Source organism: Aulonocara stuartgranti (assembly GCF_965226115.1).
Source record: "Aulonocara stuartgranti genome assembly, chromosome: 13".
In the NCBI taxonomy this organism is placed as follows: domain Eukaryota; kingdom Metazoa; phylum Chordata; class Actinopteri; order Cichliformes; family Cichlidae; genus Aulonocara; species Aulonocara stuartgranti.
In genome coordinates, this window is record NC_138949.1 from 24,512,814 (window position 1) to 24,531,553 (window position 18,740).

The window sequence follows — 18,740 nt, forward strand, 5'->3', positions numbered from 1 at the left end:
ATTGGCGAGATGTACAACATATGCTGTTCTGGCTGCTCTCCAGCCCTGTCTGTTTGTCAGTCACACGCACATACACACACACGTGCAACACATGCACACACTTGTACTCATCATGTTAATAAGCTTATTATGTTAATGAGGGCCTCAACAGCACCTGAAATACCTCTCTTCTTGTTTCTGCCTCCTTCTCTTCTCCTTCTCCCTTCCAGAGGTTTGCAGAGCAGAACATGAGGGGATGAAAGAGAGGAAAGCGAGTGAGGGAAGGCATGATTAGAGGATGGAGAAGGCAGGATAAGACAGGATGGAGAGGATGAAGGAAGGGATGAAGAGTAGGAAGGCGGCCCAAACGCGAGATTTAGATATAAAAGTGACTTACTAAACAGTACAATTTTCCTTAAAACACACACAAATAGACATGAAACACAGCAGTTTACCATGCAGTACTTGTGCCACCCAGCTTGGAGGTTGGTGTGGCCCTGACTTGGACTGGAGGCTGTTCCTGCCTTTTCCATCCAGGGACATTCTTGTCTGTCACTGCCAGGAGAGCTTAGTGTGCCAGGGAGAGCTGGCAGCAACCGGGGGGGCATCTGGTAGGCCACGCCAACACGCCGACTTTCCTACTGTAACAGGAGCCTCTGAAGACCTGCCATCCCATAATATTTGCCTCTGTACGTGGCTGTGTATTGAGAGAGGTGGGGGCTGTCGTCTACACCTTAGTCCTTGATAACTGTGCAGCAACTTCTGTTCATCTCAGACAACTTTTTGGTTTTATTCATCCCTGGAGCCTAATGGCATATTGACTGTCCTTTGGTGCCGTTCCTCGCTCATCTGTTTATTCAATGGATACCTTAAGCAGTCAATATTGTCCAATAAAATAAATGCAGACGTTCACTAGAAAAAGCAGATGCCCAATAAAACTAATGGTCCCATTTTAAAAGACAGAAATTTCGTATCTTTGTGTTTGCTCCTCAGGTCCTGGAGGACAATGACTACGGTCGAGCGGTGGACTGGTGGGGTCTGGGTGTTGTGACGTACGAGATGATGTGCGGTCGCCTGCCTTTCTACAACCAAGACCACGAGAAGCTGTTTGAGCTCATCCTCATGGAGGACATCAAGTTCCCCCGCACTCTGTCAGCTGACGCAAAGTCCCTGCTGTCTGGCCTGCTCTTCAAAGATCCGAACAAACGGTGTGTGTCGAAGCTTTTTTTTTTTTTTTTACTTTCACATGAAATCAAATTTATTCAGTAATGTGAAGCAGGACCTCTATTAGAAATACTATTTTGATGTCAAATAAATCTCTTTATTCGTATCACCATGTCAGCGAAATTTAAATTTTTACTTTGTATCGCCAATATGGCCCGGTACTGACTTAATACAAGATATTAACAGATCTGGTGAATTGACAACCACCGGCAAAAGTGGGAAAAGTTGGGAAGATGATTCATATTTGTGCCCTTTGTGTAAAGTTATTTTTCAGTTACTACCTTCAGACACACAGAGGAGACTAACTTTAGTTATTTTGCTATATAAACAAAAAACACCCACTACTTTTAGTGTACAGCCACTAATCATACAAATATAGAGATGTGCTGATTCTTACTGCTGTTTTAATGGGCAAAGCCTTTCATTCTGTAGATCACTGATTAGCCACCATTTGTCGATATAGCAGCAGTAAGACACGCCATATAGAAAATTGTAGAAATCTTTCTTACATTCTGTTCACGCTGTGCTGTTCATTTCTTACTGCGTTTGTCACTTCTGCTTCTAACAATCCTGTCTTCACCTGTCCTCTGCCCTAGGCTCGGAGGAGGGCCAGATGATGCTAAAGAAATAATGAGACACAGTTTTTTCTCTGGTATTGACTGGCAGGATGTCTACGATAAAAAGGTATAGTTTGCATGTCTAATTAAACATAATAGGACTGTAGAAAATAATGTATTCAACTTATTAAGACAGGCAGCTGTAAAGAGCACAGTGTTACAGAGATGTGTGACTTTGTATCCTGTGCATGTGTTTCTCATATAACACCATCAAGTGAGAGTCAGGTGGCATCACTTAAGCAGCTAAACAGGTGTCAAGCCTCCTCATTTGACTTTTTTTTAAAAAGTTGTTTTGTTCTGTTGCAGAGTTTAGTAGAGTCCAGTGATTCAAAAGCATAAAAGACCTCCTTGAAATTATTCAGTTGGTTTAACTACTATTTATAGGGTTTTATGGTAATGATGTAAAGACAAGACACTCTGGATCTGAGGCTCGGATGTTAACTATGAATAATAACTGTGGTGAAAGGAGGATTTTGGTGGATTTATTTCTTCTTCTTCCTGGCCTTTTTTTCCTGACTTTTAGTTACAGGAATTTTTATGTCTGTCAGTCTGGAACAACAACAACGCCCACTGCTGTTATTTACAATCTGATGTGATCTCTTCGCATCTCTGTCCCAGCTCGTTCCTCCGTTCAAGCCTCAGGTGACGTCGGAGACAGACACCAGATACTTTGATGAGGAGTTCACAGCTCAGACCATCACAATCACCCCACCAGAGAAATGTGAGTGTCTCGTGCCTCTTTCTTTTCCACACGCGCATATGAACAAATAAGTCAAGAACATAATTTGACTAAATCACAAATTTTGTTTTTTTACAAAGCTGCAGATATTGTCCTTGGACATAATGGTGAAATAAACAAACATGCATTCTCTGTTGTCGGGTGTTTAATATGTGTCAGGATTTCTGTAAAATGTTAGTGGTGAAATGACAGCGTTTACTCAAACAGATGACTGTTTCACACTGTGGAACAAACACCTTTGTCTGTTTATTCGAGTGTCTCTGTGTTAGTCCTCCGGCCACATGCAGCTCTTCTGGGCTTCTGGGATACAGATCGTGCTTTTAAAATCATTTAACGCTGTATTATACATGAACTGATGTGAGGTTCCACTTGTTTGTAGGTCACATGTTAGTAGAATGAAACTGGCACATCAGAAACTTACTTTTTAATTGTTTAACTCGACAGTAACAGAGAAGATGATCAGATGAGAGAGAGAAGTTGTATATTTCCTGATTGATGTCATGTATTAATACAAATGAACTGTGTTATATAGTAAATGCTTTAAAAATGACCTCTGAATCTATACTTTTCATATTTTTTTCTTAGTCGATGAGGATGGGATGGACTGTCTGGACAACGAGAGACGACCACACTTCCCGCAGTTCTCGTACTCTGCCAGCGGTCGGGAATGAACTGTCCATCACAGTGACATCATCACAGCTGGTCTCTGAGGCCATCACTGTGGGCGCAAAGAGACCCACAGCTTTGGACCAACCCAGAACAACCATGACTTGAAGGATTTTTGCCCTTTTCCTCTTCCTCGTTATCTGTTCTTCACCTCTCCAGTGTGCTTCTTTTCTCTCTCTCTTTTTTTTTTAATTCTCTCCAATCCCTCCTTAGAAAAAACCTTCAGGCGAAATTACGGTCTAATCCTGCACTGCAACCCCAGGTGATCCGAACTGTGATGTGATCAGTTGTTATGTAATGACCCTTTAATGATGGGTGCACCTCCGGTGGCCTGCTGTGCTTTGACGTGTGTCGGGCCTGCCAAACTCTAAAAATGAACATCTCTGATGCACTTAGACAACAGCTGATGCATTTCTAAGGAGACGTTTTTGTGGCTTCTTTATCCGTGGGACGGAAACACTCAAATCATTCAAAACCCAAACTGCCATTACCAGTTGTATCTCAGGCTTTTGCAGACAGGTCAGATTTGAAATCCTCAGTTACATAATTCTGGGATTTATTGAGGCTGCCTGGCATCGAGGAAGCAGTTGTCACCAGTGAGCAGAATCCTACACACCTCATGTTGTCGAGCAGGATTTGACTCAGGTTTTGCTCAGTGCAAGTCATTATCATCGTTGCTGCTATTTCAACTACTACAACAACTATTACAGGTACCGCTGTTCCTACTGCTCTTATACTATTACTGCTACTACTAAAACCCGGTGCTACAATACTGGCTAAATGCTGCTGATCATTATACAAGCGCCAGCAAAACATGAACCACACTTATGCTTATACAGCTGCAGAACAGCTGCTGCTCCTGATGCACAGCTCTTACACATCAGCTCTGTAGATCAAACGCGTGTCGTGTGTGTCTGTGTGCGTGTTTAAGGTCCAGTTATGGGTTTGTGTTTTAAGATCGCATCTCAAAGCACAGCAGTTCAGAAGGATGTGACTCTCAACCCATGAGCTTTACTACATAACCTACAGTGCAGTGCAAGATGGTCGATGCATATATTACTGCAGAGGTGAAAACAGCTGGTTTGAATGTTTCCCCCCAATTTTTTTTTCTTTTTTAGTTTTCAGTCCCGCTGAGTTTAAATCTCTGAAAGGGAACACAAAAGCAAAACGGTACTTTTGTTTCGACGATGGAAAGCTTTACTGTGACGCATCGTTATAGCGGCTGTTGGATCCATGTGGCTGTACCTCTGTGTCTATGTGCAGGAAAGGGAACCTGAAGAAAGGAGCAGATTCAGCACAGAGCAAAAAAAAAAAAAAAAAAAGTCTGAGATGGCAGGGTGAGTGCAGCGATGAGAAAAAAAATCAGGAAAGATGTGAAATATTTATAATGTGATAAGGAGCCGTGAGGTAACAGGTATAAAAAGTATATATGTTTCGTGAGGAGGTACACGTCAACTGTTATGGGTTTACAAGAATCACAGCAATGGTTATAATATATATATGTTTTATTTATTGTTCTACTCATCAGTTTTATATTTAACTTTTTCTATTGTTATTACATTATTCTAGAAAGAAATATATTGTTATTTCTTAGGGCTGAGAGGGGAAAAAAAAGCACCTCAAGAAACAAAAATGGCTGAAGAATGTAGGAGGGAAAGCAGATAGCCTTCCTGCTCCATTTGTTTTTTTGTTTTAATGTTTTCGTGTTGTTTTGTGACCAAAATGTGACAGCCCAGAGGTGACAGTACATATTAAAGACAGACGACGAAAGTTTGGGAGAAACATCTAGGAATCTGCATAATTATCTCAATGAGATGTCAGATATGAAGACTAGTAGATGTTGCTCATATTTATTCTTATTACAGGTGTGTGTCGGTGATGGTTAAGGCACAGTCGGGTGAGAAAGACAAAGTGGAAGTTGAGTAGAAGGATAACAAGTGCAGCACAAAAGGCTGAATGCAAGGCTTTAGCTGTAAGTGTTTTGAGGAGAGGTGAGTTAGCACTCGGTTAAGAAATGTATGTTTGAAGGCGAGTCGTCGTGTTCCTGTCGGTTCTTTGGATGTTTAGAAGATCAAGTTTATTTAAAGATCAGGTCCTTACCACTAAACCATCCCCGCACTCTTCTGTCTATAACGCGCGCCGTCATTTCTCCCTTGTGGACTTTTCTTTGTTTCCAGTCGTCACGTTGTCGTATGTCTTCCAGTCTGACCAACAAGATTTGAAAGTCCCCTCAAAGTCACTGTCTTCAAATGGCCAGTAAGCCTTACGGTTTAGCTCAGAACAAGTCAAAGACGTTGACACCCAGCATTTCTGAGACAAAAATATATATATCGCCAGATGTGAGGTAATATATTTTTAAAATTTTAAAATAGCGACATGTTCATCTTGTGGGGGAGATGTCACCTTCAGTGTCAGGATGACGGATTAAAAGAGTACCAGGGGATGTGCTCTTATTAGCCGTGGAAAACTGTATTCCACTTTATTTATTTGAATGTTTTTTATCTTTATTGATGGATAACTTGAATTTATTTTCTATTTAATTTATTTAATGTTGTTTTGGCGTTTAGCAGTAAGGGGATGTAGCTGTGTTTCAACACTTTGTGCTAGAAATAAATGTCTCCTTTTTTTTTTTTTTCCATTTTCAGATATACAACAAATTACCTGTTTTTCCGCTGCTCTGAAGTCCATATGCTTTACTGTTGCACATCCATTAAACCGCTACTAGGCGCTTTATGGCAGAAAGTATAAAAGGATGGCGCTGGCCTGCAAGCTGTAGTCCTCCTCTGTCCGCTTCACCAGTCCTGAGTCAAAGTGGCACTCAGAACTCTTATGAAAAATACTGCTCTGTGATCGATTGAGCCTGTCTGGCACGGCTGAAGCGAAATGAGTACAAATCCCACCCAGCTGGCACCCTCGACAGGCTCAAGCAAACGCTCCCCAAGTATTTGGAAGGATTTCAGCTTTGATTTGACCCAGGTCTGCGAGCGACTGAGGAGTTCTAGCTGCATGTGCACGCTTAACGCCAAAAATCATTAGAAACCAGAGTTCATAAAATATCGCTTTGTAGCTTCGGCCATAGCACTTTCAACACCCATCACTTTTTATATGACTCAGAGGAGTCTGGTTCAGCTTTGCTTTAAAGGAAGACTTTTAGCTTGTTTTTTATGTTTGTAAGGAAATGAGGATTTTTCAAAACACATCTCCCCCTCCATCTACAACCACTAGCTTTGATGTTGCTCTGATGTTGAGAGTTGGCGAGACTGGATGAAGTGTGTCGCATGCTGAGACGAGTTAGAGCGGCCTGTGAACTGGGCTCAGTTGGAATTTTTAGTAAATTGGTCAGTGTTTGTTTAAAAAAACAAATCCACTGATCAGCCGCGGCACTGATGTCCCAGATTCCTGCTCTGATTCGCAAAGTTTTTTTCAACAGTAAGCCGCCAACTCTCCCACACTCCATCCTCGATGGATACAGGTCCATGTAGTGACAGCAATGATATCAGAGTCTGACTGTGGGGTCAGAGATCCTAAAAAAAGAAGGAAGGGTTTCCTCTGACTTTTAATAGGGGGGAAGGTAACGCTTTGTAACACACTTACTCAGTGTGGAACAGCAAATCAGTCGTGGACACGTGGCTCAGTTCTTAAACTGAATGCAGAAATTCATCGTTCCTCACAGCTTTACTGGTGGCCTCAGCAGTTTGAGATTTGATGCTGCGCTGATGGTGTTCCCTCTTAAAGCTGCTGCTGTTTGTACACCTATCACACAACACATAAGACCCCACTCGTGTTTCAGACATATGTAAAATTCTTTCAAGAACTGACCTCTTCCATTGTTAATGAACCCATCAGCTCTAAATGGCAAACCGCTCTCCGCCAGGTGATCAGTAAACGGCTCGAGTGTTTGGAAGGTGAAAGTGTTCGACCTCGTGTCTGCGGCAGATTCCCCCTCCCCTCTCCTCTCTCTGGTACTAGACCGCTATCATCACATTTAACATAAACAAGCATGAGATGCATTTATTTATAAACGGCAAACAAAAAAAAACAAAACAGCAAACATGTACAAATATTACACAGTATAACTGGGTTTTGATGCCATGTCCATCCACTGTAGCTTTACAGTTGCATGAGACATTTGCGGACAGCTTCCAGCTGTTCGGCAGAGTGGGCCGCGTTTTCCCAAGTCGCTGCGCGGCCGAGGTCGTCGCCGCTCTTGTCGAAGGCACAGAGATGGCATAGACTCTGACACGGCATCGGGGAAACTCTGGAGAGCTTCACAGAAAAGCGGATCAAACTGCCTTTTTCTGTGCTCCGTGCAGATGCAGAGCTGCTGGCCAGTGAGCCCGCCACGATGTGAAAACAACAAATTACCATCAACATGAAGCTGGTTTTTTTACTCTGTACATCCTTAGTATTTTTACACATAAAATGTATATGATAGGGATGCACATTATTTTCCTTCTTACAGACAGCTTCAATAAAGCACTATGTCAATCTGCTGCCATCGTGTCGACTTTTTGTTCGCTTTGTGGAGTTTCAGCTCAGTCTAAACAGAGCAAAAAAACAATGTTCACTAAAAACTCACAAAATGAGTGTTGGGGGTGCGCTTTGCACACATCATAACAAGCTTTAATACAAATCAAGTCTATGTCCAGTATGGCAGAGGTTTACAGAGGCACTTTATGCTCAAAGTTTCCCAGCAAATAAAATCCTGTAATGGAAGTAAAGTTTGGATTAGGATCTTTACAGTTTTTAATCCAGGACACTTCCTATTGGACATTGAGTTGTGCATCATGTTAGCATTTCTATATAAAGAAGTTGTACTTCAGAAAGCTCATTAGTGGACTGAGCTTTTATTTATTAAAATGGATGGGAGGGAAAAAAAAAACATACTTTGAATACTCACTTGACCTATCAATCATAATTACACTCAGTCATGAGACAAAAAAATGCCACAAAAAACCCAGTTACATGAACACAATCCACATTAATACCGAATAGAGGACATAAATATCCTCTAAGTAAACAACAGTTTGTTTTCCTGTTGACAAACGAACAGAACATCGTGATCCACGGAGCGATGAAGGGAAACCGGCGAGACAGACTCATGTGGACAGAGTCTCAGTTCGTCTCGTGTTCGGCAGCTTGAAAGACAAACACACAACACATAGTGAGAAGTGTATGTGAACACACACAGAGGCGCGCACAAACACACCCTGTGATAATGAATCACAGCAGAATACAGACAACATGTTTTTCAGCAAATCCAGAACCAGACAGAATCATTAGTCACGAAGGGACAAATGTCTTCTTACTGGTTTTTATTCTTGGTAAACTGACAACTCTTAGCGTGCTCCCAGAGAGAAAAGACACGACTACAAATTCATTTAGTATCAGAACAGTGAGTCACACACAATCACACACTCCTCTGTGTGTTCGTACCTCGATGCGTAGGCTCTGCATCTCCTCGCTCAGTGTGTTTCTCTCCTGCATCAGCTGGTTCTGTTTGGCCAGCAGCTCACACACCTGCTGGGCGCTGCTCTGACAGTGACGGTCCAACTGCTGCAGCCTGCAACGCACACGCACACACACACACACACAATATTGACTGAAAGAGTGTGAGAAGAACGTACCCTCCTGGCTAATATAAAACCAAATGTTGTAAATATTGAAAGAGAGCTGGATCCACAAAGAGCTTTTAATATCACCGGACTTTGTTTTGATCAAGCAATCAACAGTGTTTACAGGGATACGAGTGCGGTTTAAGTTTTTCACTGTGAGTGCACATAGGGATGATGCAGTAGCTGAAATGTATCAAAGGACTGGATGCTGGCTAGATGTTTATATAATGACGGCTATTAAAAATTCCTCTTCCAGACAGTTTTTGAAAACTATAAAGTACGTTTAAAAAAAAAAATGCTGACTTGAGGCATCGAGTCGATAAGCTTGGTGCATTAAGAGCTAATTTATATACAGAAGAAGTTTAGTCCAGTAGGCCGCATTATCAACCTATTGATAATTAATGAGGAAGAGTCAACAAAAAACAAACAAAAAACCACTCATCTTATGTGAAACTGGATGAAATCTTATTAAAACACTTATTCAGGGATACATTAGTGACACACTCGACCAAATATTTTTTATAAAATGAGTGACTAGTAACCAAAGGTACCAGTTCATAACTCAGCTGGTGTTTCTTATCAACAGAATCAGAGTGAAATAATTAATGAAGTTGCCGTGATGCCCGCAGGCCTCAAACTTTCGTTTTTATCTAACAGCAAACATCGTAACCTGACAGACAGCTCCCTAAAAGTGCAACCACACGTCAAGTCGACACAGCCCGCAACTATTCTGATTGGTCTGTTCAGTACTGCTGATTCCTCCTGTGAATTTAGTACGCAGAAGTCTACATCAGGCCTTACAGGCGTGTCACATTTTCCACCTCGTGGATATGCTGCACTGCAGATGTCTGCAACTGTAAACACTCCTTTGCAGAGACATTACAAGTCAACAGCTCTGCCTGCGGTCTTCAGAGCGATATAGCAGGAATGAGTGCTCGTTATTAACGGAGTATAATCCCTGCATGAGAGACCGAGGGACACCGTGTGCTCACAGGGCAGCAGCTTGTCACTCATACAATCCTTCATCATTTTTGCTGACTTTAATGACTTTATAAGAAAATAAGCTTCACATGGTGTTCAATAAGACTTCAAACTAGTGATGGAGTTCATATACTCCTCAGGACTGTGTTTTCTCAGGTCAAAGATCAAATGAGCCAACGGTAACTTTCCTTTACACTTCTAAACAAAGTGCGTTAGTACAAGAAGTCGCCCCCTGTGGGACACTGAGAGAAGAAGAAAAATGCTGTGACTTCATTTTTAGATTTTCAGACCTATAAGACACATGCATCGTTCCTACTGCTTGCTTTTCAGGACTTCCAACATAGAGAGTGTTGTAGTATATCACTATATCACTATATCAAGATCATTACTATGGGCAACATACTGTCATACAGTTGTTTTTTTAAATTTAATGCTTTTTCACTCATAAATGATAATAATGAGAAAATTAACCCATAACTATAGATTGAGTTAGTGCAATAAAGTAAGATTTGATAACATGGGACAAAGTGATCAAAATACATGTTGACCATTCATTTGTTTTAGTCACTGTTTTCATCACTGCAGCGTACATTAGCATCTCTGGATATTACATCTATCTAACGAGATCATTCAAAAGTAATTATTCTTTAAAAATTACTCGGATTTTCTTGGTTATATCATCAGTCTGTCATCCTGTAGCTGTCAAAAACAGTCAGTCTGGTGAGAAAGTTGTGTGTGTGTGTGTGTGCGCCGTTCTGAAGTTTTGATCTTTACTACGACATCCCAATTAGTGTGTCCCTCCCTCTGACACAGCCGCTCCTACAGACAATGAACTCTTTCACTACACACTAGGATTAAACTCAGAGTGTGTGTGTGTGTTCCAGCTGGAGTTCAAGGATGTGTGAGAAATTGTGTGTGTCGAATGTGTGTTTGGGGGTGGTGGATGAATGTGTGTTGAGATATTTCCCACCAGCAGCCCATTATTTCACTCATTCATCCATCCATGCTCCCCTCAAATGCAGTGGTGAACTCATTCATTTACACACACACACACACACACACACACACACACAGATAATGAGAGCGATGTCACAGCACTGGAATGCACATTTACATATTTAACCAGCCATCTATAAAATTATACATATTTCTGTCTTCTATATGAGGAACTTTAGGATAATTTAGAGACTTTTGCACACATAAAACAATGCTTCAAAGTATTAAGTACAATTACTCGAGTACCACAACTTCAGATTACTCATGCTTTACTTATGTATTTTCATTTTTTTTTAATTTACTTCTGCTAGATTTCAAAAGGAAATGTATCATTTAGTCTGATATGTCTATTAAATAAAAATAGCCACTAGTTAATCCTCTATAATATGATGAAATATTAAAGATTAAACCAGTTCTCAATGAATAAAACACTTTTGTGGGAGGATTTATTTATTGTTTTCGTTTCTCTCCTGTGTAGGAACCCGACCTTTAGATTACAAACCACAGACTAGCACCACCTCAAGGAGCATTAGAAGTTATATACTGCTCACATATTGATATGCAGCTAATAAGAATAATCATAAATCCAGTATCTCAAATTCTTAAAATATTATTAAAGACCAGTATAAAAGATTTTAAATACAAAAATGTCCAAATTCCAAAAACTGTACACTTGTTTGGAGCTTCTTTACCACAGTTTACTGCTTCAGTGTATGTGGCATGGAGACGATCAGCTTAAAGCACTGCTGAGTGTTCCAGATTGCTCTGACAGTGTCCTCCATCCTTATTTTTGGATGAGGGATTTCTCATCTTCCTCTTGAAAACATCACATAGATTACTTAAGACTTGTGGTATTAAAACTTTATTTACTACTTACTTAGAGGGAGACAGGAGGAAAGATAAAATAACACTTTTTGAATTTAAAAAACCAACATCGGTCTCTGCAGAGCTTCTCAGAGCTCATAAGCACCCTGTGAGGAATTTTAATTACTCTGATATGAATTATAAGCTAAAATTGTCGCTGTTTCAACAAGTTCATTAGAAAGCAATGATGTGGGGGGATACAGACAAGGAAGAGCGAAGAAGAGGAGGATGAAGAGGGCAGTGGCTCGGGGCAGAGAGAGACAGAGAGGGGGTAGCTGGGAGGGAGACAGATGCCCCTGCCCTGCTGGTCATGTTGGCAGTGGTAGTGCTGGCTGTGTGAGACAGACGGGGGAGGCGAACATCCCAACACTTCACACTGCTCTCCCCACCCACATGGTCCTCACTCTGCTCTGCAGGGTTTAATCCTTTTTTTTTGCCTGTCCTTCTTCATCATCCCTACCTTCCCTCTTTGAGCCTCCTCCTTCTCCTCCATCCTGTCTCAGGGCCCGCTGAGTGGTTTATCCCAGACCCGGAGGCTCTGTCCAGTCCTGGAGGCTGAGGGCGATGACTCCCCTCCCTGCCTGGTGTTCCTCCAGCCGGCTGCCAAGCTGTCCTGACCAACCACCCCCTCACTCCCTCCTCCCACTCTGCTCTACCTCCTACGCCTTCACACAGCACCACAGCAGGACATCGCCACGTCACCCAACAACACAACAAACACACACACAGAAGCAGCCCCACTGCGGTGAGCGAAGACACAAGGTACAAACACAACCAGTGCGGGGATGTCGGCCACACACACACACGCACATATACACACACACAGCGGAGCACCTAAAGGTCAGAAACAGAGCCTGTTGTTCTGAAGCTGTAAATGTTTGATGAGGGAAGTGTTGGGAATGTGTCGACTGAAGGCCTTTAGCTCCACACCACTAAACTAATCTGAGTCACGCTGGGAAAATGCCAGTCCTTATCCATTCATGCCCTCTGATATCGATACATGTAGATGCACCACTCCGAAAATCAAAGAGAATTTACGGGAGATTTTGTGGCGATGACTTGGCCCGCTTTGAAATCCACTCTATAATCCAACAGGGGTTTTACACTTTGTCTGCTAGTGGAGAAAAATGTGACACTGGAGTGAAAATGTATTCATTCATTGATTAAAGCTGGGAGGATATTTCTATGAAATGATCCACAACTTGTTCACAGAGGACATCCTACAACGGTAAACAAAACAAAACCTGACATATCTTAAAAATCCCATTTTATACCAACTTTAACTTAAACTTTATTACCCAAAATAAAATATTTCTAGTCCTACAGAGAGTTCTGTTGTTTGCATTCAGAAGTTTAACTTAATCAAATTTCTTTTTTCCACGCACAAACCACTACTCTTTAAAATCTGTATCTGAAAACTATCCCTCTTCAAAATGTGGATATTCTTTCAAATGTGAGTCTGAATCATTTAAATCCTCTCTTTAAATAAACATTGTGAAATGACAACATACTAAATGTTTAAACTGAGAAAATGTCTTTCTTTTTTAAAGAATGTGTGCTCTCTTTGAGTTTGATCCCTGTGACGTGTTGGATAAAGACTGGAAACGTTATTTAATTGGGAAAAAAAGTGGGAAAAACACCTGTTGGAATATCTTTAAAGTAATTAGGTTAATTGAAAACAGGTTTAGTAGCAAGGCTGGCCTACAAAACACATGCACTTGGAGACTCTATCTTATAAAAAGAATGTAAAAAGTCTGGATGGAGAGGGGAGTCACCATGTTTAAGGTGTAAGGTTTATCTAAAACGATTAAAAAAATTGGGGGTGTACTACTAAAAGAGTCAGAGATTCTGGAGCAGAATGGGACGAAGTAGGGAGGAGGCCAAAAATCAGGCCTCCAGATAGCACTGCATTTGACAGCCGTGCAGTGGAAATCCGTGCATCGACTCAGGGACGCTTCTAAAAACTAGTCTAAATTAGCATACACTCACCAGCCACTTTAATAGTCCTACCTGTTGACGCAAGTATCTCATCAGCCAATCACATGGCAGCAACTAATTGCATTTAGGCATGTAGATGTGGTCAAGACAACTGCTGAAGTTTAACCCGAGCATCAGAATGGCGAATAAAGTTGATTTAGGTGACTTTGACCGTGGCGTGGTTGTTGGTCTGTATTTCAGAAACAGCTAATCTGCTGGGATTTTCCTCACAAAACCATCTCGACGAGAGGGATCATCCAACATATCAGCACAGAGATCAAAAACCAGCATCGGTGATTGAATGTGAGGCATTAGAGCAGATGGCACACTCAATTAGCACATTTTTGAAGTCGCCATTAATACAGACAAAGTTCTGGAATATTGACATCTTGTTCAGGAAAACTTTCTTATTTTAGCAAGATAACCACACGTATTACAGCAGAGCGGCTTTGCAGTAAAAGAGTCCAGGTGAAAAGAAAATGACCTCCCTGTAGTCCTGAACTGACCCCGGCTGAACTTTTAACTACAGGAACTAATCGTCTCAACTCCCACACACATGCAGTGTTTCTGAAAGAAGAGGTGATGCAACACAGCGGTCAACATATATATGTTTTTATTGCGTTGCTACCCATGAATTCAAAATGAGCTTTTACGTGCTGCATTTTCATTACTTTCAGTTTAAAACAGGCTTTAAATAGTTACATTACATTTTACACTTCCACAAAAGTAACTTTGTAGCTGTTTTTTGTCAACACACTGATCACCCATTCCTAAAGCATAACTGGGTCACTCTAGAGTTAATATATCCAAAACACAATTATTCTGAACAACATGGCAACAGCTGTACAAAATGTAAAATGCCAGCAGGCTTCTACACAACCCCCTGACGTGACGGTAAGTGAGCTAAGCAGGCAGCCAGTAAATCAGTCGGCCAGGTCGTGGCTCGAGATGTTTAAACCGGCTATAGGTTGTAAGCTGAAGGTTTATGTAATGCAGTAAGTGAAGGATTTGACCCCAGCACAGACATAAACAACCACAGACGCAGTTTGTCTGCCCTCAGAGACGCCAACCTCTGACCTTACACAACACACTTTCTCTAATCCACTTCACCTCACCTTGAAACCCCGCCTCCTAGGGGGGATGTGTGTATATGCGTGTGTGTGTGATTAAGGTAGCGCTCCTTCCAGCAGCTAAAGCAGCAAATCCAATAACTGGTCTCTATCGACTGGCACACTCATTAATTAGGGCTTAAAACGGCTTAATGCTCAGGCACTGCCCTACACTGAACACCCCCCCCCAAACACACACACACACACACTGCTGGCTTGCTGGCTCAGTTCTGCACACTGCTTGGAATGGGTTTGGTTAGAAGGAAGCTTGGATTCACTGACCGACTGATGGGAGGACAGATAAACGGATGTTTGGGTGAAGGGGATCTGCAGCCGGTGAAAAACGAGGGCTGACAGTTTGTGGTGTCAGGTGAGGTGTCGGACTGAGCGGTGGTGGGGGTGAAGAGAAACCGAGGCTCCAAGCTCCAGCCGTCACCATCCCCTGCTGCCTGCTGATGGCCGGGCTGGCAGCTCAGTGACCGGGGTTAGAGAAGGAGAAGCTTCCCCGCTGACCTGGTAAAAGGACACCACCTGCTGGATCCAGCGCTTCACTGACACACACACACAACGCACACATCTACACTGAAATAATTCCCCTAAAATACCTGAAAACAGCTTCCAGAGCAGTCCTGGTACTAAGTGTGTATTCTGCTCTCCAGCAGACATGACAGAAGCAAGTTTTGCTGGGAGGCAGTTTGCAGTAATTTCCCCTGACAGCCCAATAATCAAACTCTGCTCACAATCTGCACCTCAAACCACAGCACTCTCTATTGACTGCTGCTAGTAAGGAGATTAATTACAACACACAAACACAGACACAGCTACCTCTCTCTGGTATACATCAGTCGTAGCCCACAGCTAGTGTCTAAACTCTGTTCTGTGTGTACGTGTTTGTCTGTGTTTGCATATTTATTTACAGGTGGGAGCATATGTCCTAAAGGCATGGTCCAAAGGGAAAGTGCTAACGTCACGTTAGAAAAACAGAGACACTGTAATAGATACAGAAGATCTGGAAGCGGCGTTCAGGTCTGTCACTCAGCAGCCCCTTATGAATGTGTGTGTGTGTTCCTATCACTAAACAAATCAGCCAGTGGAGCGTGCCACTTTAAGAAAATATTTATCGCACAGTGCATAGATTATCAAAATTACTCGAAAACAAACCACAGAGTAAACTGACGCTATCCTGCATAAACTGGGTTGTGAGATCAGGTATTTTACTTTTTTTTTTTTTTTTAATAAGAGTAAAAAAAAGGAAAATCTGTCAGCGATGGCGAACGTGGGCTGTAATTAAAGAGTACATTTCAAAAATCTGCAAACCAGAGAGATAAAAAACACATGCTCAAACATCACAAAAAACTAAAGAATTGGACTCAATGTTGCAAAAAATTAAATCTAAAGACAATGAAAGATCTCTGAACCTACGTGTGTGCGTGTGTGTGTGTCTGTGTGCAGCAGGCAGGGAGCCTAGGGGGGTGAAGAACGCAGGCAGACGGCCTTGGTTTGCCTGGTTACAACAACACTGCCAGGGGCATGAAGGCTGCAGCTGCCACACACACACAAACACACACGCACAACACAAAACCATATTTCGCCCAACCCCAGGCTTGCCCACCATCACCACCCTCACACCCCAGCGCTCCCGCTAAATCTTGGCTGGCACAAAACCGCACTCGAGAATATGTGCGTGTGCCTGAAGGCCATGCCCCTCGTCCTCTTCCACCAACCTGTCACGCCAGTTGTTGCTCTCGCTAACATGTGCATTTGACATGGGAACGCCATCGCTGACGCTGCGGGGTTTTGATCGGGATGAGCCCGACGTGCATTCCCTCACTGTCTTTTGATTTTCTTTGCTTTTTGTTTACGGCCACCTGGCAATTTCCAGAGACTTTATTCTGTAAAGGCACAGCGGATTTCACATGTGAGCGTCACGCTTGAAAGACACGCTAAGTCAGTCTTCATTTCCAGATCCACGACACAGAAGATCACTATCCCCTGAATAAACAGATAAAGAAATTACATATACTGGATATTAAAGAAGTATATTGTTTATGGGCAATTTCTAAAGCAGGATATAGTTGATATTTTTCTGTAATTTAGAATTGAAGAAATCCTAACAATCAAATCATTTGCAAAATCCTCTAAGTTCCAGTAATCTTTAAATATGTACATTCTAACTGGAGCGGCTTTGGTGCACCGCATTTCTGTCAAATTGTGAAGACAGAAATGGCGATTAAACAAATGTCGGGTGAATTGGCATCTAATCATCAAACTAAAAAAAATATCATCTGTGAAGCAGCCTCTGTTAAAACTGCTCTTTTCCCCCATTAGTTTCCAGCTCACAGCTGTTCCCCTGCAGTGCTGAGCACAGTGTGAAGATCAGGAGGGGAAGAAAAAAAAAAGTGTCTTAGATGTTACTAGCCCGCCAGATGTTCCATGAACAGTCACATGAAAGTTGCAACTCATCTGTCGCAGTCCTGCAAAACCAATATTCAGCACTTATTAAAGGAACAACATACACGAGGCAGCGATCCTATAGCTGTTCAGTTTTAATTCCTTTTACTTTGAGCACTGCACTGTGTACACATTTATATTCATGCACGCTGAATAACAGCGTGAATATAATAACCTAAAGTCTGTCAGGCCAGCTTCTTCTGAGAGCACGGCATGAAGTGAAAAATACTTTTCAGCATGTGATCACCAACATTAAATAATACTTTTCTTAAAAATGTTTCTTTTTTGTTGATTGAAATTTTTAATTTGGCTTCTCTTGTGTTTGTTACTACAAAGTCATGTTAACTAATCATGCTTTTATTGTGAAATCTTTATTTAACAGGTGCAAGAAAATGATTTTTACTGACATTTTTGTTTGAAAAAATGCATGCTTAAACCTTTATATGAGATTTAAAAACACTAAAACAGCATTTATATTATTACTGGTTTGTTTTTTTTAAAATTTTCAAATACAATTACTTGATATTACTGCTACATTTACATTGCATGCTGTGGTACTTTACAGTTTTTAGCTTTACATTAAAGTGAACATAAAGTTGAGAGTAAAAGAAATTAAACATCATGTCTGCTTCTTGCGCTGATTGCAACAAAAACCATAAATATCCAGCTTACATAAGTATTAAGTTATTATCAGTAAAATAAAATTTGAAAAGTGCTGTGCAAAAAATCTTAATTGCAGATTCTAAAGTGGGGCTAGTATTAGGCCGTCAGCTGTGCTGTACCCAATAAAACATCTGTAACAGACAAACTTGGCAAATCTGTCTTTTTTCGTCTTAAGACCTCCCAGTGCCATCACCTTCCGTATGATGTAATTTCATATTTTTAATATCAATTATTTTCCTTGATCATTTCAGGTGCTTTTTCTTTCATTCCCGTAAAGCGTCCCAGACAGCAGTTCACCAGCGTAAAACGAAAGGCTCCTGGCCAGTATTTATAATTAAAAATAAAATCTGGAAAGAGTTTAGGAAGGGATGTTAGAAATATATTCACGATCTGACGAAGCTGTAAACAGCTCTGAACGGGCACAGAAGTCGTCTCTGCTTTCATTTCTGCATTAACAGAGGTGTCGGTGCTGCTGCAGGCTGGGAAATCATCTATTTAACGTCAGAGTTGTTTGCTGCCGTGAGGCCTCCTGACTGTTTTAGGCCGTGTGTTTGAGCTTTTGCTTTGCTGGCATTAAAGTGTTTCTGCTGATGTTACTTTTAACATTTTTTCTAAAGAAGGGGCAGGTGCTTCTGCTCGAGTTTTCTACTTGTAGTTTTATGAAGTAGTGTTAGAGTCACTGACTGGGGCTTGAGATGTGACGCTTTGCACAGTTAACGCTCCAGCTTGCAAGCCTCTGGCTACAGCCTGACATCTGAGCTGCAAATCTGTGCGTCTGTGTGTGCGTGTGTGTGTGACAGAGCTGTAAAGCCACCGTTTGACAATGCTCTTTCAGCAGGCCGCCCTGCAGTCGCTCCCG

The 18,740-nt window shown here is 41.7% G+C and overlaps 2 protein-coding genes across 9 annotated transcripts in view; one reads left to right on the forward strand and one right to left on the reverse strand.

Annotated features, from left to right (window-relative positions):
* Window positions 1-7,718, forward strand: part of LOC309720559 (RAC-gamma serine/threonine-protein kinase) — a 55,358-nt gene extending 47,640 nt beyond the window's left edge. For 4 of the 8 annotated variants that reach the window (XM_082557589.1, XM_082557588.1, XM_082557587.1 and 1 more), the window contains 4 exons: window positions 973-1,187; window positions 1,800-1,887; window positions 2,439-2,541; window positions 3,145-7,718. In XM_082557589.1, the coding sequence (XP_082413715.1) occupies window positions 973-1,187; window positions 1,800-1,887; window positions 2,439-2,541; window positions 3,145-3,230 (492 nt within the window). In that variant the 3' untranslated portion in view covers window positions 3,231-7,718. The remainder of the gene's footprint in view (window positions 1-972; window positions 1,188-1,799; window positions 1,888-2,438; window positions 2,542-3,144) is intronic. The other 4 variants (XR_014280514.1, XR_014280515.1, XR_014280516.1 and 1 more) reach the window with 4 other exon arrangements.
* sdccag8 (SHH signaling and ciliogenesis regulator sdccag8) overlaps window positions 7,210-18,740 on the reverse strand; it is a 52,185-nt gene continuing 40,654 nt past the window's right edge. The window contains exons 17-18 of the mRNA XM_082557586.1: window positions 8,662-8,788; window positions 7,210-8,363 (exon numbers count right to left, since the gene is read on the reverse strand). Coding sequence (XP_082413712.1) covers window positions 8,325-8,363; window positions 8,662-8,788 — 166 coding nt within the window. The 3' untranslated portion in view covers window positions 7,210-8,324. The remainder of the gene's footprint in view (window positions 8,364-8,661; window positions 8,789-18,740) is intronic.